Below are 23898 nucleotides of genomic sequence, written 5' to 3' on the forward strand. Positions count from 1 at the left end.
CTTAAAACTGACTCCATGTGTGTGCCGCTGATTGTCCAACACTTAAAGAGACAGCATTCCCTCCTACTTTTTACCAATTGTTTTAAATAAGAAATATGTAGGTTTCTTGCATTTAACAGAGCTAAGTTTGAAACTAAACTCACATTCTGCTTCCTGCCCTTATGAGCAAGGTTTGCTGTAAGCCTTTTCATTTGAACAAATGTTGAAAAACGGGTATAGTGCCCCTTTGAACCAAATTCCTAGGAGTACTTAGCAGCTTACTAGCACTAGGCTTGGGAAGGCAAAATTTTCAGAAGGCTGGAGTATTAAAAATGTACAACTGCCTAAACCTAATGTGGCCAGGAGCCTAGGGAATGTTTTGAAATTATGAACCTGCATATTAAGCTAGGTTAATGGAGTAGGCTAGGTTTAGGTTATTAAAGAAAAGCATACAAGCAGGTTAAGTGGCTCCTGTTAAAATTACCCATAGCAAGAATTTGACAGGGACCTTAGATTGTAAGCTCCACTGGGGCAAAGAATGTTGGAATGATTTCTAATTTCTGGAGAGAGCTGCAGAAATGTGTCAGCATTATATAAATACAGATAAATAATAAAGCTGTTGTGGAGTGTTTCAATTCAACATGAGCCTGTATCAATTGAAACAAAAAATAAATTCAAAGAAACAAGTAATTGGGCAATTTTTTATTGCAACCAGAATAACTTGATAAAGGAGCAAGGATTCCATTGGCCATGCCTTCTACAGACTGCGATAAGATCTCAAATGAAGATGTTTTTCAGTAAAGAAAACAATAAGAACAACACATGCTTTGACAACATATAGTTACATGTGATCTGGGTAACAATTTCCCATGAACAAAAATAATCTATCGTTTTTCAACTTGCTATTGGATAACCTGCCATAATGGTGTCAATGGCTTAGAATTAGAAATAAGTGACTTTTTATTAACTTCTAACTTTTGGTGAAAACAAGGCTAAACTTCGTGTTTGCACATCATATCGCATGAATGTAATGGTCACTGACTAACCATGCCATTACTGCAGGATTCTAATAGAATTTGCTATCACTAATCAGAAACAATTTCACAAGCACCACCAATAGTTTTCTTCGTACAACGTGAACGAGATGCCCCAAAATTGTGCAAAATGATGTGGAATTGTAATTTAATGACAAAATATATAACAATATTATTTGAAGAGGTAGTAGAAAAATTTTTTAGTGTAAGGTCAGTGTGTACTAAAAAGCAAAGGAGGTGGAGAGTAATCAGTAAGAAAAAAGGCAGAGAAGTGAAGGACGCCGTTGGGAACAATCTAGAACAGAGTTCACAAGGGATTTTGAGGGACACAGTTTACAGTAGTTGTACCAGCATAGAACCATGAAATTGACAACACTATAATGTTAAACAATTTCTCTACTTTTTATTGTTGTTGCTGTTTTTGGGCATTTTTTTTTTCATGTACATTTTATTTAACTTTTTAAAATGTTTTCAGAATTTTTTCCTTTTTATTATTGATGAAGCTAAGTTTAGCAGCATGAGAAAACAGGAAGAGCGTCTAACCCTCTACTACAGCCTGCTAAGGCATGGCCTGTGTGGCATTTTAACACATTATATTTCTGCTGGATAGATCTGTATTGGATGTTACCGAACCAGCACATGGAGTCAAAGGAATCTCATCTGGCACTAGGTTCTGGCAAGCGAAGTGCTGACTTCACATGACTGACACTGCTTGTAATTGTGGGCATGGGGACAGACTGCCCTCTGGCCTGGCCAGGCCACTACTACATGACACTATCTCCATGCCCACAACATCTGCAGAGCTATCTTCATTGTACAGCCTCTTGATCCCATCATAGAAGTCATCAATTTCCACCTGCTCTACCTTCCTCTTGGTGGACGCCTGTTTGCAGGCAGCTGGAGCTGCCAGTCTTTGGTAGAGGACAGAGGCTCCCTTAATCAGGTCTCCTGATGTGCACTTGCCCTGTGGATGGAATCCTGGTTCCTTTGCAGTGGAGGGGTGGAAATAAGCTCCTCTGTTGTAGGGCACCAGGGTACGCTTGAGGGGACTGTAGATGTATACAGCATTGGGAGGCAAGGGAAGCGGCAGAAGAGAAAGGCGACGTGCTGCTGCTTCTCGGCAATGGAAGAGCTGAGCACTATCCATCTGTGTGAGACCAAACAAATACAGCAGAGGAAGATTAGTAGACAAGATTCTCTTTTACCTTTTAAACATGTGTGCTGCCAATTCACTGGCACTCACGGCTGGTTCAAGCAGGGATAAACCCTTGTGTGTTTATTTGCAGTTGGTGCAACGTTTCGGGGTTATACCCCTTTATCAAGCATGATATATATTATATATGCTTGACAAAAGGGGTATAAAGGGGTTATACCCTCTATCAAGCATGATATATATTTTATATGCTTGAAAAAGGGGTATAACTGCAAATAAACACGCAAGGGTTTATCCCTGCTTGAACCAGCTGTGAGTGCCAGCCAATTCTTTGAACTGTCTGTTTGGGAGGGTGCCGATCCCTCCATCCAGCACCAGGCGTTATCTCTAGAAGGCCAGGGTGTGCGAGCAGGCCATACATTCCTGCCATTAACATGTGCCATGAGAAGGTGAAAACATAAAATAGTAAAATAACACCTACAAAGCTGTGGCTATTTTACTTAAAGTGGTACTGACACTAGAAATGTTCTTTGCACCATGGGCCTTTAAGCCTGTCCAAGCCTTGCCCGATATTACAGAAAATTTTCACAGGATTGTGCAAATACAGCTATCTATTTGTTCCAGTGTGTGAAATCACTTTCAAAGAGGCTGCTAAAGTCTTTTTCCACTACAGAGAACAATACAATTGGTTACAGAGTAATGTATCCAGGCAGGTCTGGCATTTCATCTGGAATTGACTATTATCTCATGTTGGAGCCTCTGATGTAGCAGTGTCTGCCAGTGCCATCCTTCTGCCTGTGTATAGAACATCACTCCTCCACAGTCATCGCAATTGCACAAGATCCATATATTTAGCAAAGAGGAATTAGCAGTCTGCTTCTCTAAATTATAATTACCTCTAAATTATTAGGCAATAATTTCCACTGCAAACAAATTCTCTCCTAACCTTGAGGAGTAACAATTACAGAAGTTTGAAATGCAAAGACAAAAGTTGCCAGCATTATACCCCTAATTTTTTGTAACTATAAAAATCTAAAAATTAAAAAATCCCTTTTTATCATGTCTATTGAACAAAATAAATAAAATGTGATAAACCTTGTTTCCAGATTATGATTCAATAGATGCTATGGCATTTCAGGTACCCAGAGGCCCAACATCCTCCTGCAGGCCCAATAAATAGTGACTATGGCATCTTACAGCAGCCCCTCTAGCATTTGCCAGAATCCACAGATTGCTAGTTGGGGTCTGTTTCTCTCATTCTTTCCTTATTCACAATGATAGCAGCAAGACAGGTGCTGCTTTGTGGAAATGGCCATCAAGGCAAGCTTTCCATTATCCACAAATCTTGTGCATACACCATAAAGCACAACCTGATACAGGTGTAGAATCTATTATTCAGAATGCTTGGGACCTTGTGTATTATAGATCTTTTTGTACTTTGGTTCACCACACATTAAGTATGCTAAAAATAATATATGTCAAATAAACCCAAATTGGAATGTTTTGCCACCAATATGGATCCATACAATCAAGTACATGATATTGTTTTATTATTACAGAAAACTGGAAATCATTTTTTAAAAAAGAACTAAGCTAGAAATTCCATAGTTTATAAACTGAACTTATTGAACCACCAGCCTTAAGGTTTAGCATCGCTACAGCAGTAATGATTCAGACCTTCAAAGTTGTCACAGGAGTTTCCCATCTTTGATACTGTTAAGAGTGTCTGTGACACGCACATGCTCAATGGGCTTTAAGCAGCTGCTGAGAAGCTAAGCTTAGGGGTTGATGCAAATCATAAAGCAGAAAATGAGGTTTGCCTGTAATATAAGCTTATTCTACAGGGCTGAGTATTAAATTCTAATGCTAGATGTGCTTGTTTCGAAGCTGATATAGTAATTATCTGTATTAATTACTAATTAGCCTTATATTGTGACATTTCTATTCTGTATATACAGTATATTGAGAGTGGTTTCCTAAGTTCAGTAACTGACAGCAGCACAGAGCATGCAGTGAATCAGCAGAAAAGAAGATGGGGAGCTACGGGGCCATCTTTGGAGGCACAGATCTTTACTGCTAAAGGGCTGTGGTTGCCTTGGACTGTTATAGAAGCCCAACACATAATGTACAACATTTCTGCCCTAATTCTTTAGTTAAAGGAGAAGGAAAGCTAGCGACATATTTTTTACCAACAGATTAGCCACAATAACGCAAGCTAGAATGATATATTTATTCTGCAGACTGCTCTATCACGGCCCTGTACTTCCCAGCCTGTGCAAATTCCCTGCCTGCTTCTAGCTGCTGGCTCTACTCTGGACTCAGATTACAGGAGAGAGAAGTGAGGAGGATAGAGGGAGAAAGGAGGGGAAGTGAGGAAGATGCGCAGGCACGCTGCCGGTGGCAAAGTGTTCGAGCTGTGAGAAGAAGTGATTGGCAAATCTGACCCGTTTCACTTCACCAAAAATTTGTGTATGGGCATTTTTTTCCTGGCCGAAACGATGTTACATATTTTGCTCATCCCTAGTGAGAAGGAAATTTGATACCAAACCCATGTGTAAAGAATAGGAAGAAAGGAACGCAGTGGCTATTTTCACAGAGGACTCAGAACAGCAATACTGGGAGTGTTTATTGTATTTATCTGGACCTTTCCGATAAAGTTTACTTATTTTTAACCATTTCTTCTCCTTTAACCTTTATGTCTCCTTTACAATTAGAATTATTTGCTTAACATGGACTCTACAGGAGATGCTTAATACGGACTCTATAGGAAATCGCCATCCCGTAATTTCTGGAAATGATAATAATTAAATTCAGGCCACTTGAGCTTCACCAGGCAGCCAGTTGAATGGTTATACTACAGACAATTTCAATTAGCCCCCCTATCTTATTTCATAGAGGACACCTGTTACATTTAGAACAGTCTTCATCTGATTATTGCAAGAGTAGGCCTTGGATGTCAGGTTCTATGATATTGTTATTGGTCACACCATGCAATGGGTACAAGGTTGTATGCAAATTCCTTGGCAAATGTTGATGTCTGTTCATTCTGCATTACATGGTATTTAAGAATGCCAAATGTCTATTTAGTGGCATTCTCCTTGCTGCTATGAAAATAAACATTGAAAAGAATGTTCCGTGTATACAATACTCTATGATGTCACAATTACTGGGTCTTCTAGTGATAATGAAAAAAAAAGAAACCTTTACTGTTAAAAATATATATATTCTCTTTTAATATATAATTACAGTAACAGAAATGGAATGAATTGCTATAATAAAGATCACATCTGTACAGGAATTTGTTAAAAATACAGGAATGGGATCCCTTAAACAGAAATCTGGTATCCATAAAGCTTTTAATTACAGTAAGGACATCTTCCATAGAGTCCAAATGTTTTTGATTTTTATACGATTCCATTTTTCCCCTTAAAGATTCATATACAGAAACATCCCTTATCTCAGGAGTGCCCATACTTTACTAATGTGGGGTATGTTATGTTGTGTGTTGTGTTGTTATGATATACATCCATTAGCATCCAGTTCCATGCAAGATATTACTTAAACATTGATTTCTGTGAAAATGTATATTGTTATATTTAAACATGTATTTCTTATGTAACCTTAACATAAAAAAATTCTTAATGAAAAGCATGAAACAGGAGGACGATATAGACAAGCTGTTTGTCACTGATCACCAGCTAAAGGTCTACTGATAGATCCCAATCTATCTTTTGGGAAACCCTGCCTTATCCGAAAAACCCCAGGTCCTAAGCATTCCATATAAAAGATCCCATACCTGCAAATGAGCAAGTATTGCTTACCTGTGCCAATTGGAGCAGCTTTATGGTAACAGCCAGCCAATCGGGAAGTAGCTTTTCCATTTCTAGACTAAGGAGTGCCAGCGCCAACATGGAGCCCTTAAACTGTAGCAGCTGGTGAAATGCCATACACTGCAGAAGCTGCCTGGTGAGAAGAACTACATGCTGAGATGGATTCAGTTCAGGCATTCTGTCAAACAATTCAGGGCTGGCATTCAAAGTCATAGCATGGAACTGAAAAAAAAACACAGAAAATGTAACAGTGCCAGAGGGTTAACATTACATACAAAGATAAAGCAACTGGGCATTTGGTCTTATTTTATTATATCACTTTGCATCTAGACAACCTGAATAGAAAGTAATGCAAATGAACAATGACAAAACTAAAACTTGACCAGAAAATCAGCCACATCATATACAGTGGTGTGAAAAACTATTTGCCCCCTTCCTGATTTCTTATTCTTTTGCATGTTTGTCACACAAAATGTTTCTGATCATCAAACACATTAAACTATTAGTCAAAGATAACACAAGTAAACACAAAATGCAGTTTTTAAATGAGGGTTTTTATTATTTAGGGAGAAAAGAAATCCAAACCTGTGTGAAAAAGTAATTGCCCCCTGAACCTAATAACTGGTTGGGCCACCCTTAGCAGCAATAACTGCAATCAAGCGTTTGCGATAACTTGCAACGAGTCTTTTACAGCGCTCTGGAGGAACTTTGGCCCACTCATCTTTGCAGAATCGTTGTAATTCAGCTTTATTTGAGGGTTTTCTAGCATGAACCGCCTTTTTAAGGTCATGCCACAACATCTCAATAGGATTCAGGTCAGGACTTTGACTAGGCCACTCCAAAGTCTTCATTTTGTTTTTCTTCAGCCATTCAGAGGTGGATTTGCTGGTGTGTTTTGGGTCATTGTCCTGCTGCAGCACCCAAGATCGCTTCAGCTTGAGTTGACGAACAGATGGCCGGACATTCTCCTTCAGGATTTTTTGGTAGACAGTAGAATTCATGGTTCCATCTATCACAGCAAGTCTTCCAGGTCCTGAAGCAGCAAAACAACCCCAGACCATCACACTACCACCACCATATTTTACTGTTGGTATGATGTTCTTTTTCTGAAATGCTGTGTTACTTTTACGCCAGATGTAACGGGACGCGCACCTTCCAAAAAGTTCAAGTTTTGTCTCGTCGGTCCACAAGGTATTTTTTTTCTTGGCAATCATTGAGATGTTTTTTAGCAAAATTGAGACGAGCCTTAATGTTCTTTTTGCTTAAAAGTGGTTTGCGCCTTGGATATCTGCCATGCAGGCCGTTTTTGCCCAGTCTCTTTCTTATGGTGGAGTCGCGAACACTGACCTTAATTGAGGCAAGTGAGGCCTGCAGTTCTTTAGATGTTGTCCTGGGGTCTTTTGTGGCCTCTCGGATGAGTTGTCTCTGCGCTCTTGGGGTAATTTTGGTCGGCCGGCCACTCCTGGGAAGGTTCACCACTGTTCCATGTTTTTGCCATTTGTGGATAATGGCTCTCACTGTGGTTCGCTGGAGTCCCAAAGCTTTAGAAATGGCTTTATAACCTTTGAAATTGAACTCAGGTGTGATAAACCACAGTTAAGTTATTTTTTAACAAGGGGGGCAATCACTTTTTCACACAGGCCCATGTAGATTTGAAGTTTTTTTTCTCCCTTAATAACATAAACCTTCATTTAAAAACTGCATTTTGTGTTCAATTATGTTATCTTTGACTAATAGTTAACGGTTTTTGATGAGCAGAAACATTTAAGTGTGACAAACATGCAAAAGAATAAGAAATCAGGAAGGGGGCAAATAGTTTTTCACACCACTGTAGTTATGCTGTCTTTGTCAGATGGGTCTCTATAAGCCTGCTGTATGATCTGATAGATCTGATTTGAGCCACGTTGGCCAAATCGCCAAAATGTGCAGATCTCACTGTATTCAGTATGGCCATCTTAAATATCACCATCATTCTGTTTTGTGTTTGTCAGATAGAATTTCAAATTCCAGATTGGAGAAAGAAAGGGTATACAGAAAGATATGTATCTCTCAAGAACACTAAAATGGAAGAACAAGTTGTCAGTACAGACATAAACTAAGTCAAAGTTCCTCAGCGTATGTCTATATTATAGCATAGGATGGCTATCCATATATCCATGAACTAGTAACTCACAAATAGGGAGTGTGAGGTCTAGGTGCTTCATACCAATACCCCCAGACTAATGCTTTACTGTATGTAAGTTCTTGGGTCATATACATGGTCCAAAATGGAATGATACTAGACTACACTGTTCAACCTATGAATTCCAGCTGCTAACAACCCTCAACAGCTTTTGATTGTCCAACCATGCTGGAAGGGATAGTTCTGCAACAGCTGGTGTATTGTCCTTGTAGTTTTAAGTACTACTGCATCTCTTACCTTCAACCCTATATGGAATATAGGCACCCAACCTTTCTGCAAAGTCTGTAATTGTTTATAGGAATAACTGTGCTAGGGGTGCTTTTCAGCTGTAAACAAGTTTATTTAGAAAACATAATACTTAATTTAGAAAAACATCATTTTTATTTACAATGTGAAGAAAATCCAGAGGCGTAGCTGTGTGAAGGTCCCAGTTCAGTTTATCTAGAATTATCCTCTCCATTCTGAGAACCTCAGCTGGAGAGCAGCCACATGAGTTGTCCTGTGTCATGGTTTTGAGCACAGGGATCCGCTGTGGGATAAAAAAAAAAAAAACAAAACATAATTTGAGTAGATCACTTCACCACAATACAGAACATTGAAAACATAATTTGAACATAAAGGAACCATATATGTTGGTGAATGTATGTATATGTATGAGCGAAAGCTGCTAATCCTACCAACTTCACTGCCCCATTTCACTACATTAGAATTGAAACAACAAATTGTTACCTAAATATTGTGATATGGTGAACACAATAATTGAGGTAACAGCCCTAAACTCGTGAGGCTTTCCTTTATTTATTCATACAGTCTTTATTTAAAGGGGTTGTTCACCTGTGAGTTAACTTTTAGTATTATGTAGAGAGTGATATTATAAGACAATTTGCAATCGGTTTTCATTTTTTTATTATTTAGGGTTTTTGGGTTATTTAGCTTTCTATTCAGCAGCTCTTCAATTTTCCTTATAAACAATCTGGTAGCTAGGGTGCAACTTACCCTAGCAACCATGCATTCATTTGAATAAGAGACTGGAATATGAAAAGGAGGGGACCTTACTAGAAAGATGAGAAATACAAATTAGCAATAACAATACATTTATAGCCTTACGAAGCAGTTGCTTTTTAGATGGGGTCAGTGACGCCCATTTGAAAGCTGCAAAAAAGAGTGAGAAGAAAAAAGACAAATAATTATAAAGCTATAAAAAATAAATAATGAAAACCAATGGAAAAGTTGCTTAGGATTGGCCATTCTATTATATACTAAACGTTTACTTAAAGGTGAACCACCCCTTCAAAGTAGTGGTATTGTAAAGTTGATCTTTAAAAGGGCAGATTTAATAAGGGTTGAATAGTAATTTGAATTAAAATTTTAGAATTTTCTTTAGTGTCAAAATTTACACATTCAAATTGTAATTACATTAATTGGAATGTGAGATTTATCACACCTTGACCATGGAAAGAGTTCTAATTCACACTTAAAACCTTCCATTTACAATTCAATGGCAGAGGTCAGTTGAACCTTTTGAATATGTTAATTGCCTTCCTGACATTCTATTTTTTTTCAATTCGAATTCTCATGTTGGGACTAATTAATGGAATATTAGATGTTCTAATTTTTTTCTTAAATAACCTCCCAGTCGAATTGTGAATATATTCGAATTTATTAAGAGTAAAAATAAAGATTACGAAATTCTAAAGATCACGAAATTCGACCTCTGATAAATCTGCCCATAAATGTAATAACATGGTGTTACCTCAAAATATAAATCTGCTTACTGTTCATTTGGCTACACAATTTTGTATCTGATGCTTGGCATTTGAAAGATGGTGGCTTTGCCAAAACAGATTTACCTCGTCTTCCTCAATGGTTTTGGCAGCAAGGAAGAAACAGCTGATTGCAATGCACCGTAAGTATTTTGGACGAGCCTGGTGGTTGAGAAACAAAGATTTAAAAAAACAGAAGACAACTAAGTGTTGCTATTCGCTCACTGAGATGATCGCCCAAGAAAAACAATATGGTAAATTGGTAAGCAGAAGCCATACTTCTGAATTGGAAATCTACTGCCCCTCCGTCCCTGCCATTCTGGCTGAACCTAGTCAATAGTTCTCTGTCAAACCAAAAACTGACATACCTTTCCCGCGGCTGTCCACAAAAATTTACCAATATCTGGGGCTCGTGGCTGACCTACAGAGAGAACCCGGGCATTCTGCTGAGAAATGTGAATTGTTAAACTATGTTGTTCCTGATTGCTAGATGTGTTAGCATGCCCTGCTCCCTTTGCCTTTGCTCTCCTATCTTTTCCTTTCTTTCTCTGTCTCTCTCTCTTACCCTATTTTCTTTTGAAAACCTGAAAATAAAAACTTTAAAAAAAAAAAAAAATTGGTAAGCAGAATTACAACAGGGCATCCTACAAGGCAAGACAGGCGTAAGAGTATGGTATAGTATCCTTCCTGAATTCTTACAACCTGTCACTGCTGTGCCCTAAATGTGATTTTAGAGAAGAAGCCCCACTGAAAGTCTACCCCAACTACCCTCTAGGTTGGGGTGCGCTGCCTACCACTCTCACTTGAGGAACACCCCTGCTACTTGTGCTGTAGTAAGAATGCAGCTACCCAGAACTTTCCTGTCAACAAACTAGTGCCAGACACTGCCGATGGATGACTAACTCTCTGGGAGGATCTTAACATTATGACTTTGGCCTTTCATACAGTGGTGATAGGACAGTGCAACAGTGTAAGCATGGTTCATCTAAATTATCTGCTATGGATTTATCTTATTGCAAGTCACAAAGTAAGAGTTGGAACTGCAATGAACCACACTGACCTACTGCTCATCTGATCTTTAAACCTGGCCAAAAGTTCCCGAAATACCACTACTCTAAATGCTGGCAACCTCATCTAACTATATTTATAGTAGCTCAGAAATATGAAGTTTTGTTGTCTGTATTATGCAAGAACACACGCATCTGTGTAATACAGACATTAAATGTGATGTCCCACTATTATAAAACACTACATTACATTTTTATTTTAATACATGTAAATGATTGAAATAAGTACTCTATTTCTCAACTCCAAAAAATAAGCACTTGCACAAAAATTATAGCCCTGAAAAAGAGAGGTTGTTGAGCAGTCTTTCCTAAATATGACTTCAGCATCTGTATCATATATTTGCATACCTTTACTGTATCCAAAAAACGATCCAAAATACTGACAGCCAGAGCAAGTGTTTCTGGGTAAACACAGAACTGGTGCTTCAGTTCAGCCAGCCATAGGATCACTTCATCCCGCTGTTCTGGAGAAATAGCTACATCCTGTGAAAGGAAAGCACATGTATTTCAGTTTACATTATTGTTTAGTTTGTTACAGATGCACCTCTTCTAAGCAGCAGGTCTTCATTTTATTTTGTATATTTCATTATGAACTTTTCTACTCTACAGTTTACAGCTGTTACTGCTGTCTGGTTGTCAGGGGAAAAATACTGACTGCAAGGTCTCCGTTTTATTGTTAAATTTAATTACATAACTTTAATTTCAGGTCCTTCAGGTTCCTTTCTGACTTGTTGCTAGGGTTATTAAATGTTAGTAACAAGATAGTTCATATTCCAAGCTTGAAAGTTGCGCAAAATAAATTATATGCAATAGTGATCAACACTTACTTACCGTATCAAGTTCGAATGGCAAAAACTGGAAAAATTAGAGGTTTCTTTTTCACTATAAATTCTGAATTTCTATTGGATAAAACACTTGAATTTTTTGGAATTTATTAAACCCGAGGGTTTAAGGTGGTGGCAGGAGCGTTTTTAGGCCCCATGTCATCCTGAAGCAGTCTTTCCAATCATTAATATAGAGAGCTATACCATGCTCTCAGCACTAGAAGTGCTGAAATTCTGAATTGAAAAAGGTGCTCCTGTGGGGCATTGCTGTCAAAAGCAAGATTCACACCTTGCCTCAAGCCACTTCCCGAGTGGCAGTAATTCCAATACTTGCAGAAGAGCCTAAAACATCACCCACAGATGTCAGTTTAATGCCAAGCACCAGAAATAACACAAGCTTTTATTTTTTTTCTTGCACAGTGCAAGTCCACAAGTCACAATTAGGCTGCACTTGCACAAAAAATTTAATTGCAAAAAAAAAACCATGGCAAATTGCATTCAAAATTACACTTTGCACAGTAACGATACCTAATGTATTACTAGCCTTAAACTCCTGCTGTATATGCAAAATCTAACATAGTTCAGACTTTCAGTCCCACTTTGTAAATGGAGCAGAGTTGTGTCCGAGTCATTAGTATGAAACTATTGAAACATAAACAATAACTTCTAAACAGCAGAAGTTAAAATATGTTCCTTTTGGGCATTTATTAACGCCACCCTGCCCTTAGGTTAATATTAATTGATGCAACAATAAGAGACTGTTTTATGTCAGCCGTTGGTCCAAAGGCCATATTTTATTGGCAATTTAAGATCATCTTTTTTGAAACACCTGTTTTTATTCACACACAGGAATGCTGGGAGAGGCAGAAGATCACTAATAGATGACTTATTACAGTTAAGCATAATGAATGTGCAGGCATGATTATGGGAATATGTGTATTTTACAAATTGTTTTCTATGGAAAACCTGGTAAAATTCATAAAGGCTTGGTTCACCTTTAGGTTAATTTTTAGTATGTTATAGCAACTTTTCTTTTTTAAAGATTTGGATCATTTGCCTTCTTCTTCTGACTGTTTGCAGCTTTCAAATGGAGGTCATTTACCCTATCTAAAAACCAAATGCTCTGTAAGCCTACAAATGTAATATTATTGCTAATTTTTATTGCTCGTCTTTCTATTTAGGACCTCTCCTATGCACATTCCAGCCTCTTATTCAAATCAGTTTGGACCCTAGCAACCAGACTGCTGAAATTGCAAATTGGGGAGCTGTTGAATAAAAATAAATAACTAAAAAACCAAATAATCAAAAAATTAAAACAAGTTAGAAATGTTCTCAAAATATCACTCTCCACATCATACTAAGAGTTAACTCAAAGATGAACAACCCCTTTAAGGCTGTTGGCAACAATATGTGAAAGCTAGAGTAACATAAAAAATAAAAACGTTATTGTTGCCAAGACTTAATATTAATTGGATCTTGGCAGAGTATCACTCCTCTGTATAGTCCATTACTTGAGTTGTTGGTTGTGATTGCAAAAACACATTACACTTAGAACATCCTGGGTAATTACCTAAAAAAAGCAGAAGGCATGATTGCCCAGGGTTGCAACATGTAAAAAGTTTTACATGCAACGATTCCAACTAATGTGAAGGGGATAGAATTGTCGGGCGCTTCACCTCATGCCAGGTGATAAAGAGCCCCAGTCTCAGCAGCCTAACACTCTAAACTATGTTAAAGGGTGTCTGTAGTCAGGCCCGGACTGGCAATCTGTGGGTTCTGGCAAATGCCAGAGGGGCTGCCATAAGATACCATAGAAAGTCACTATTTAGTGGGCTGGTGGGGAGCTGCTTGGGCCTCTCTGTACTTGGAAAGGCAGGGCCTATTTTGACTCCCAGTCTAGACTGTATTTGTCTGTATTTGTCAAGGGTTCACTAGGCTAAAGCAGACTGACATTACTAATGTCTACAAACTACCTTTGCCCATATCTATGTGTGTAAAAATAGCTCTACAGAGCAGAATCTTAGGATTCAGAATTCTGAGTTCTCTTTGTTGTTAGATGGTGAGTTTAATTAGGCATCAGCTAAAGGCTTGGGCATGTTCCCATTGTTGTGGTGTCATGATCTGTCTTGTTAATTCTTTTTAGTTCACTATGGAAGCACCAAATGCAAAAGTGCATCTATTGTATATGTTATTGTTTTAAATATCCCAATACCCAGAAAAAAATATCAAGGCTGCTACGTAAATATTTAATGAAATGTTCTAAACGTTGGTGCATGATGTTGCTGATGACGATGATTTCCATAGCCATATGTTTTCCTGAAATAACAGCCAGGATGAAAAAAAGAATCCCCCATGAAATTATTAATGGAGAAGTGGTAATTCACAAACAAATAATTATTACAATGAAATACCAACATCGGTTTACTGTTACATAAGGAAAAACATAATGGACAAAGGAGTGTCCTGCCTATTCCATACCAACAGGATTACTGCTGTAATTGTTCTGCACATGTCAATAATTAAAATACCAGAGAGAAAAAAAGTAGCTCTATCATACTGCAATTGGTAAATGGCTACTGACATGTCCATGAAAGAAAATTCTAGCCTGCATTGTGCAGCCCCTTCATGCCCCCAGGCAGCTGCTCTGATCTCTTGCAAATGCCAGTAAGATTATAGGTATTGTGTTTGTTTGTGTGTGTGTGTACATGTGTGAGGTGGTGGTAGGGGGTTTCTTACCAATTAGCCACTGATTCACCAGCAAGTCTTCCAAGTATACTATTGAAACATGTTGTGATTTTTCATTTTAGGAGAAGCATCATCCCCTTTGAGTGGCAGGAGTCCTCTATGGGGTCACATTTAGACCCTGAATTGTAACTTGCACTGTACATGAATATGTCGACAATATTGATTATTGATCATAAACTAGATTGGCCAGTTGGAATGTAGCATATTAAAAAGGAGTTGCCGTAACAAACTATGGGGTACTATACAGCATTCTGGCCATGCTCCTGATCTGCCCAATCCTGCCTCAATCCACCCGAACTCACAAGCAGAAAAGCCACACCTTACCTAACTGCACCTAACTGGGCCCTTTGAAGGACTCCGGCCTGCGCCCTCTTATGACAGCTCGGCATCCTTGTAACATATAGCTACCAGTATTTTCCAAACATGTTGTTTATTGTGGCATCAAGAGGACATGCAAAGGCATATGCCAATCCTAAAACTATACAGCTGGAATGTATGCTTTTTAATCTAACTATGGGATCAGCTTTTAGACCAGTTCCATGGCCATTTCTGGGGCTGTAGTTGATCCAAATTACAGAAAGAGTCCGAAAATGTCCCAACATATACTGTAGCTTCCACCTGTTGTTGGATTAGGATGTTGTATAACTATATGCAGATTGGATAGTTTTGCTTCATTCAAGAACAGCTCTGTCTGGAGCAACACTTCACAGCCATATCACTTTACCACATAATACAGTGAAATTTAACAGCCATTACTCCTCTCCAGTTTTTCTTTCATCTGTGAACTAGAGATATGTACAGTATACCAAGCTGTAACCTTGGCAAAGAGCTTGTTGCACTGCTGGCAGAGTTTGTGTTATCTGATGGTCAAACAAGTACTGTATAAAGCCACAAGAAAAATATCCATAGCGGCCAAAAAATGTGTTTTAACTACCAGAAATGTTATACACAATTAGTCATGCAACCTAGAGGGCGCCAACAGGTGCAAGATGCAGTACTTAATGTACTTAATGGCTGCCTATGGAAAAATGTGTCTCTTACAATTACCAGGGGTGGTTTATTGAGGCCCCTGGTAAATTGCTACCTAAGGCAAGGGGGTATATTTATCAAAAAGTGAAGATAGAGATCGCCACAGTCCTCTGAAGTGAAATTCCGCCACTTTCCATTCATTTCTATGGGATTTTTAAAAGAGTATTTATCATTGGTTTCATCCTTTGATAAATACGCCTTTTAAAATCCCATAAAAATAAATTGAGAGTTGCGGAATTTTACTCTAGAGGACTGTGGCGTCATGCTTTCTAAAACCTTTGATCGGGAGGTTCTGAATTCAGGATTTCTTTAGCTGATTTAAATGGTCTCTACTGCAATTTTGTTTGGTACTCTTGTTTGTATTTAGCCCTTAACATTCTGGCTACAGTAATATGATAATTATAGTATAAACAAGAATATAAAGAACTGTTGGGTAGGGCCAGGCGCCATAGGCAACGTGGCCAACAATCGCATCCACACCTGCCCCCCTGGCATGAGAGAGAATGCGGGGAAACGTGCACACGCCATGACAGTGGGGGTTGGGGGCAGAGAAATTAGGGAGCTGGAACATCGGGGCAGTGAGCGTCTGGTACTGGAGCAACACAAATGGCTGCACCCTAGGCACTTGCCTCTTCTGCCTACCCCTAGTTCTGGCCCTAATTGTAGGTTTACAGGTGAGATTAATAAATAGGTGTACTCCTTTTAAAATTAGAGGAAATTAAATTGTACCTTCTATTTTTTCTAAAAAAGGTTGTAGAGTAAAGCAGTTAAAAATAAACCCTCTTCACATTTAAGGGTTTTAATAATTCAATTAAACAAAGGATTTGCAACTGCTTAGTAGTAAACCTGGAAAGAGCAACAATTTTCTGTTTATATGCATTAATGATCAGAAGTGTAGCTTTTGAGAAGAGCTGCATATTTTATCAACTAAAATGATCAAACACTGGAAGCATTATAATTTATTCTCATAGTACACAACCCACTTGCTCTCGCACCATCCCACTCAGCCCTGGTTTCCAGATCTCTATTTTAGCACAACTGAGTTAATGAGAACAGCCAGCCAATTACTAATTAAATATGTAAAGAGACATCTTTGCTATTTCCACAGGTTATCCAGCATATCTACCAGATCCACAGCACCAGAAAACATAACATTTTTTAGGACATCCATTTACCCACCGGTGTCGATGGACTTATATTATTATCAAAAAGTCATATATAATGGGAAGGAATAAATGCTTAATGTACATAAATGGGAATGTCTGCTCCATGTCTTACAACCTATATCCATCTTTTTGGCCAGATATCGTAAAGGATTGGCCTGCGCACTGCCATGCATAGTCCAAACTTGATATATTACCACATTGGCCAATAACAATATTATATTAAGAGAAAATTTAAATAGTATAAACTCTACACTATTTAAATAGAAACATATTATTATTATTGACATGTTCCCAAAATAGAAGGAATAAATAATATATTATCAAATATACTTACCTGGTTGGTGTGAATTTTGTGCACGTACACCTTCCACATCTGGGCTTCCCTAGAGACTGCCCTTTCTAAAAGAAAGGTCAGTCTCTGGCTCTCCAGGGGCCCTGAGAACTTCATGGTACCCCTTGGCTATGCCTGCCACCCAACCAGATACAGCTACCTGAAAAACAAAATGTGTTTGCTGAAGAGTATAGAACTTATAAAGCAGAGTATTTATATGTATCAAGAACACACTTGCACAACAATGGCTCAAATCACAATAAAAAGTACAGTTTTATTGTACACTACACGGCCATCTGAACGACCGCTCGCCATGGTATGAAAAATGTTGGGACAATCCACATAAGGTCCGAAAATCATGCAAACCTTTGTTTTATGTGACTTTATCTTTGGGTCTATGGCCAGCTTTAACCTAAGGTCATATATGCATTGACATGGCACATATTATTATGAACATGTGACATCCATGAAGATTCTCAGCTACATATTTGTTTTCTATTTTATGTCATTTTAATGTATACCACATACAAACATTATACGTGTTGCTATAATTTCTAATGACTAATTAGAAAGTATTTGGAGTTATTTCTTGGTTGTGTATTTCTTCTTCCCTACCATTCCTACCCAGTTTTCAAGAATGCTTCCCTACTAGATTATTGCAGTTTCTGAATAAGGTCATGATTTTAATATCTTGAACATTCCACACAAAGAGAACATGGTGGAGTCCAAGATATTAGAAAATCTAGAAGACAGTCCTGGAGATTGATGGTCTTTTTAGGAAGACCTACTGTTTAAAGTACACAGTAAGTGTCACATTCTATAGCTGGTAAATAATATGTTATATGCAGTAATAGAGAATGTTGGAAAATACATTAGCATCTTACATTAAAGCAGAAGCCTTCAATTCAAGTCAACAAATGATATTCATGGTATCTGAGGAATTGAAATGGAACTGACTTGAGATTTGAACTTGGTTGACTTACTTCATCATCAAAGGCAGTACTGTTGAATAGATGCTAATGTGCACTATTTCTCTCTGAGCTTAAAGATAATACAAAACAATGTTTGTTGATTCAGCTTTAGGAAATTCAGTTTTGGAAATAATTAAAAATTTGTAAACTTCTATGCTTCTGTTCTAATGAGATATAATGTTTGGATTGCATAGTGAAGTTTCAATGGTTACAGCTACTTAAATTGCAAAAAAATATATATATTGAACCAACAACTCTCGGTCTCAACCTTTATCGAATCGACCCTGATGAAGGTTGAAACCGAAATGTTGGTTCAATAGATTTATTTATTGTTCATCACTAAAGACCTATGAGTGCGGTGTAATATGATGTTTTTATAATCTCCAGACTCCTGCACCCAGGCATGTAACCTTATTAAATGGAGTGCACACATATATATCCAGGTACAGAGACATTTTAGTGTGGTGACGCTGTGGAATATTTGGTTTATAGAGAAGTAGAAGAGAATTTCGTAAGATACAGTCACACCGTTCTAAACACTATGCTCAAGGTTCCTCCAATATCCTTTCCACAGATATCACATGATACAGTTGACCACATCATACTTGGACAAAAGAGAAGGTTCTGAGAAAACCTTCCCATTTAGTGACAGCATCCTAATAAGATTCCAGTAATCTGATTTATTCCTTTCCTCTGTGGTTCCATATGAAGAAACTATTCCTTCCCACATTTCTTGACTTTTCTAAAAGTTAACCAACCAAATCTGTTTCAATGCATGCAGCTGACCAGTGCAAATTATTATTACGGATCCTTACACGTTCTAATTACACATTCTTATTGCTGCCAAATTTTTTCAAGTTGACTTTTTTATTTTATGGATTACCAGTGAGGTTACTATGAGTTATTGCCAAATATTTTGCTTAACACCAAGATCATATACTTTAAAACATTTTCAATCGCTGGTTTAAGCACTCATGCCTGGGACCATTTGTTTGCTTAGGACCACATATTTGGAAACCAGCCAGTCACTCAGACTCCTATGCTTTGTGGCCTAACCATCCTTTCTGTCACTAAAGTCTGTGCCCAAGTTAGTTGCTGTGGCCTCCCAAACCAGGATTCCACTGCTGGCTCCCTAGCCTTCTGAAGCTTTAGCCTCTCTACAGTCCAGCTGCACAGTCATGGGCAATGCTCAGCCCTGAAAGGCAGAAAGCACTAGTGTGATTGAATTGTGCATAAAATTGGGAGTTTTATATGCCAGCAATGCCATGTGTGACTAGTTGCCACTTTTCACTGCAATTAACCATTAACAATATTTAAATGTAAGGCACTGTTATTAGTGTCCAGTTCAATTCAAGAAGAGCAGGCTTTTTGGTTTCGATGAGTTATCGAAAAAGATGTCTCAAATTATGCCACCCAAGGATGGCAAACTGCCATATTTGCAATGCTGTTGTGAATTAAATTTTCTTGCAGTCAAGCACATACCAACAAGTTAAAATTTATTTATATTATTTTTCTTTAGCAGTAACCTTGTTTTGAGAGCTGGAAAAATCAGAAGTGTATCTTGTGAATTAAAATTAAATACCTAGTTCACGTGGAAGTCTTAAGAGAAAAAAAATTGTTAGGGCAGTTTTAATCCCTTGTCTGTTAATGAATAATGTGTGCATTGCCCTCTTGATATGAATAACTTTTTGCAAAACAGGAGAAATGGTTCTAAATTTTTTTTTTTTTTATGGAAAAAAGCTTGGACTTTTCACTGCTATGGAGAGTTCCATTCAACGGTTAATGGCCCATGTGACATCAAACCATACCACTGTGCTGTCAGGATTTGACTAATTCTGTTTGTTTGTTTTTTTTGTCACAGCATATCAAAATAAAATAGTATGACTACTATGAATTATACTGAAGTAAATTGACAGTCAAAAAAATCATCCAAGGTAAGGCTTTCCACCAGATAAATAGTGTATTTAACACTCTTGCTATACTCCTGCATCTGTCCGTGTCCTTAGGAAAGCCAATGATGCTATGAAGTAGGTGCCAAGCTTACATTTAAAGGGCCAGGCCAGTGTTTATTTGTTGATCTAGAACCTAAAAATAATAATGTCGGCAGTTGGCAACTAATGTCCTTTTTTATATTAGTGATTTTTTCATGATATAGTTCTGTAGTATGCCATAAATGGCATTAGATCCCTATTTATCTTACTGTGAAAGAACTAAACCCATTGTATTCAACACAGCTTATCTGTTGAATGACTGCCCCATGGATTTATAGACATAATTTACAGAATGATTACTTAACGTGTGATTGTTTGTGTCAAAAAACATGAGCAACCTTAAGGGTAAGGCCACACGAGGAGATTGGGGGAGATTTTGTCGCCTGGCGACTAATCGCCTCGTCTGTTGCGCGACTATCTCTCCGAACTGCCTCCGCGTTTTTCCCCATAGGCTAGAATGAAAAGTCGCCTGCGCTAATGCACACGCGGCGCTGCGTTTTCTATAGTCGCCTGAAGTTGCCTCACTGAGGCAACTTTGGGCGACTATTGAAAACGCAGAGGCAGTTCAGGGAGATAGTCGTGCAAAAGACAAGGCGATTAGTCGCCAGGCGACAAAATCTCCTCGTGTGCCCTTACCCCAAAAGGGTCCCTATTTATAACCTGGCTTATTCGATTGAAGCGAAATACTGAAACCAATGGGAATAATTTGGAAAGCAAATGAATTGTAATACAAAACTAATTGTAAAAAACTAGGGGGCAGATTTATCAAGGGTCGAATTTCGAAGTGAAAAAAACTTCTAAATTCGACCATCGAATAGGGTAGTCCGACATTCGAAGTCGAAGGATTTTTAAGATCGTACGATCGTACTTCGAATCGTACGATTTAATCATATGATCGTACGATTTTACAAAAAAATCCTTTGACTTCTCAAAACTTAGCCAAATACTGGCTATAGGTTCTAGGACGTCCCCATAGGCTAACATAGCAATTCGGCAGGTTTAAGGTGGCGAAGTGTCAAAGTCAAAGTTTTTTAAAGAGACAGTACTTCGATTTTCAAATGGTCGAATTTGTGAAGTATTTTCAATTCGAATCGAAGCCGAATTTGGCCTATTCGATGGTCGAAGTACCCAAAAATTACTTCAACCTTTGATAATAAAGTGTCAATCAGAGCAGTTTTTTTTATTTTTACGGCTTTTCTCAAGGTAACACATACTGTACTTTTTATTTGACATCAAAATTGCACACTCATCTATACATGTGCATAAAATCAGTAGACAAGTTTTTAAAATACAAGGGATGTTACATAGTATACTATGGCAATAATGTGTCAATGTTTGCTGTATTTCTGTGTCATTTTTTAACACATTTATAAATATGCTCCATATCCTGTCCTGCTTTTAGATCTAAGTGTGTAGTATGAACAGACCATCATGTATTGACCTGTTGGAGCAAAGAGAGAATATTTTGTTAAAGCACCAACTGAAATCACAATCGTTTTCTGTACCACAGTTCCCAAAAAATCCAGTTGTACGCTAATCAAGGACTCCGTAAACTAAAAACCATGTAATCTGGAGTGGGCTCATTTCTGTAACACGGTGTAATTGTCCTCAGCAATACTGGGAAAGTGGTGTCCAATACATTCCTGCACTTGTATTATGTGTGCTGTATTCTTCTGTTTATTGTTTGGTAGGCAAGCTGTCTCCATTAGCACAGAGAGCTTTTTTCCTATAACATGATCCTGATTGCCCATTCCCTCAAACAGAGAAAAAGCATTCCACTATTTGTTTAACATCTTGTTCTTATCTTGTCAGAAGGTTGCTAAATGGGTTCTGCTGTTACCTATGACCCATATTCATAGATAACAAGACTTTTTTCTTTTCTTGAGCAATGAGATATCTACGGCACAGAAACAGGCAAGTTGTTCCCTACTGATCAGCACTGCAGAAGATCTGTACAAAACACAATGAAACTATCATTTTTGTTCACCTGAATGTATATAACAGGCATACTGTAGCTGTAAATGTATGCAGCAATCTTTCTGCAGCAATGACTGAATGAAATAACTTACATAGTGGAAGTCTACATGATAGTGCCTGGTTAGGGGAAATCTAGACCTAGCAAGACTTTGGGGGGAGTGGACGACAGAAGCCTTTGCTCAGAGAGAATGTGAATTATCTTTGCATGTTCCTTTTTGGCGCTGTAGTTAAACATGTCATCACCCCCAAGAGCTGGCAATCTACTCCTGAACAGGAAGTAATAAAGTTACATCTAAAAGGATAACTGTCATGTGTGAAGCCCTGGGGTGAATGTCAACCCCCCACCATCTCCAAAATAATTGTTGCATACTGCTGTTCAACCATCACATATACATTCTGTCATTTTTAGCAGTTGTTTGGTTATTGCATCCATCATAATTACTTTTTCTGTTATTAAACTCAATATTTCAACACGTGAGTGTGAGAAGAGTGTATAGAAGACACATAAGGGTTAATAGTGCTATGTCATAATAAACATTCACACAAATATACATGGCTCACCTCCCCTGCAAAGCTGAAGGTTTCACTGTTGCATTTGGAGATAATGATATCCATTAAAAAATGTCAAATAAAAAAGAATATATTTTACAAAACAGAGCCCTCCATGTATTTATATGAGGGTTTGTCCTCCTTGCTTCGGGAAGCAGAGGGAATTCATGATTCCTGCTTCTGCCAATAAGGTATTTCTCGTTCTTATTCTGTAGTAGGGGGGTTTCAGTTGGGGGTGGGACACAGAGGATTCGGGAGTAATACGCAAGGATAAGGAAATTTAAAAAAAGAGAGAAAAGGAGGAAGGGAGAACTACTTTACTTCCTAGGGGGGTGGGAGGGAAAAAGGACCGGTAGGCGGAGGAAGGATATCTAGTCAATCAGAAGGCTCAGGGGCGTGCCTGTCATTAAGCACAAAGGCAGAGGGAAAAGGGTTTTAAAACGTAGCGCCTAATGTAGTTATGGAGGACGAGATGGTGTATCTTTGTACAAGCGTGTTAGCAGTTGTAAATACAAATATGGTATAGTTAAAGATACAGGAGAGGAGAAAAAACTAAGCTGGAAGCATTGACTCAAACTGGCACAACATGATATTGCGGAGCGGCTGCACTGATTTGCCTGTGTAGTTATGGGCACGCAGACTGAAGGCTCCAGCTGCTCTTAATGACTATGGGTTTTATAGGCAGAAGGCTCCAGCTGCTCTCTGCCTGCTCTATTTGCAGGTGCAAACATGCAGCAGAGTTCAGCCCAATGCGCAAAAGGAGGCATCTTCAGGGCTGACCTCTACTTTGCCCTGATCAGATTCAAATCAATGAAGCATGGGCACTGAGCAATTTTGCTCCTCTCACCCTGCAAATATACACAGGCTGAGAGCAGCTGGGACCTTTAGCCTGTGTGCCCATAGCCATAGAGCAGCTGGAGCCTTCAGCCTGTGTGCTCATAGCCTAAGGCTCCATTGATTTGAATCCGATTAGATTGTGTGCGCACACGTAGTTGAGGTCAGCCCAAATACACAAAATAGAGGCATCTCTGGGCTGACCTCCGCTTCGCTCTGATGTGTGTTTGTGTATGCAGGCTCAGATTCAAATCAATGGAGCAAGGGCAGGGAGCAGATCTGCTTCTCTCAGCCTGCAAAAATATGCAGGCTGAGAGCAGCTGAACCATTTGATCATGGATCTTGGCCTGCAGAGAATGCCCTTCCTCTGCTCCTGCTCTCTCTGCACCCAGAAGCATTGTCTCCACTCGGGTGCAGGCAGTAACAGCAGATTTCAGAGCTGAATCACAACATTTTGTGTTTTGCGCTGAAAT

General features: G+C 38.5%; 1 protein-coding gene across 2 annotated transcripts; it reads right to left on the reverse strand.

Annotated features, from left to right (window-relative positions):
* Positions 1–666: 666 nt before the first annotated feature.
* On the reverse strand, positions 667–22941 carry ccni.S (cyclin I S homeolog). 2 transcript variants are annotated; one of them, XM_018238825.2, is made up of 7 exons: positions 22604–22941; positions 17107–17263; positions 11357–11491; positions 10029–10103; positions 8567–8707; positions 5988–6218; positions 667–2160 (listed from the first exon to the last, which is right to left on the reverse strand). In XM_018238825.2, exons 2-7 carry the CDS (start codon positions 17218–17220, stop codon positions 1708–1710), a joined length of 1149 nt encoding a protein of 382 aa, XP_018094314.1. In that variant the 5' UTR covers positions 17221–17263; positions 22604–22941; the 3' UTR covers positions 667–1707.
* Between the last annotated feature and the right edge of the window lie 957 nt (positions 22942–23898).

Source organism: Xenopus laevis, chromosome 1S (assembly GCF_017654675.1).
Source record: "Xenopus laevis strain J_2021 chromosome 1S, Xenopus_laevis_v10.1, whole genome shotgun sequence".
Lineage (NCBI taxonomy): Eukaryota > Metazoa > Chordata > Amphibia > Anura > Pipidae > Xenopus > Xenopus laevis.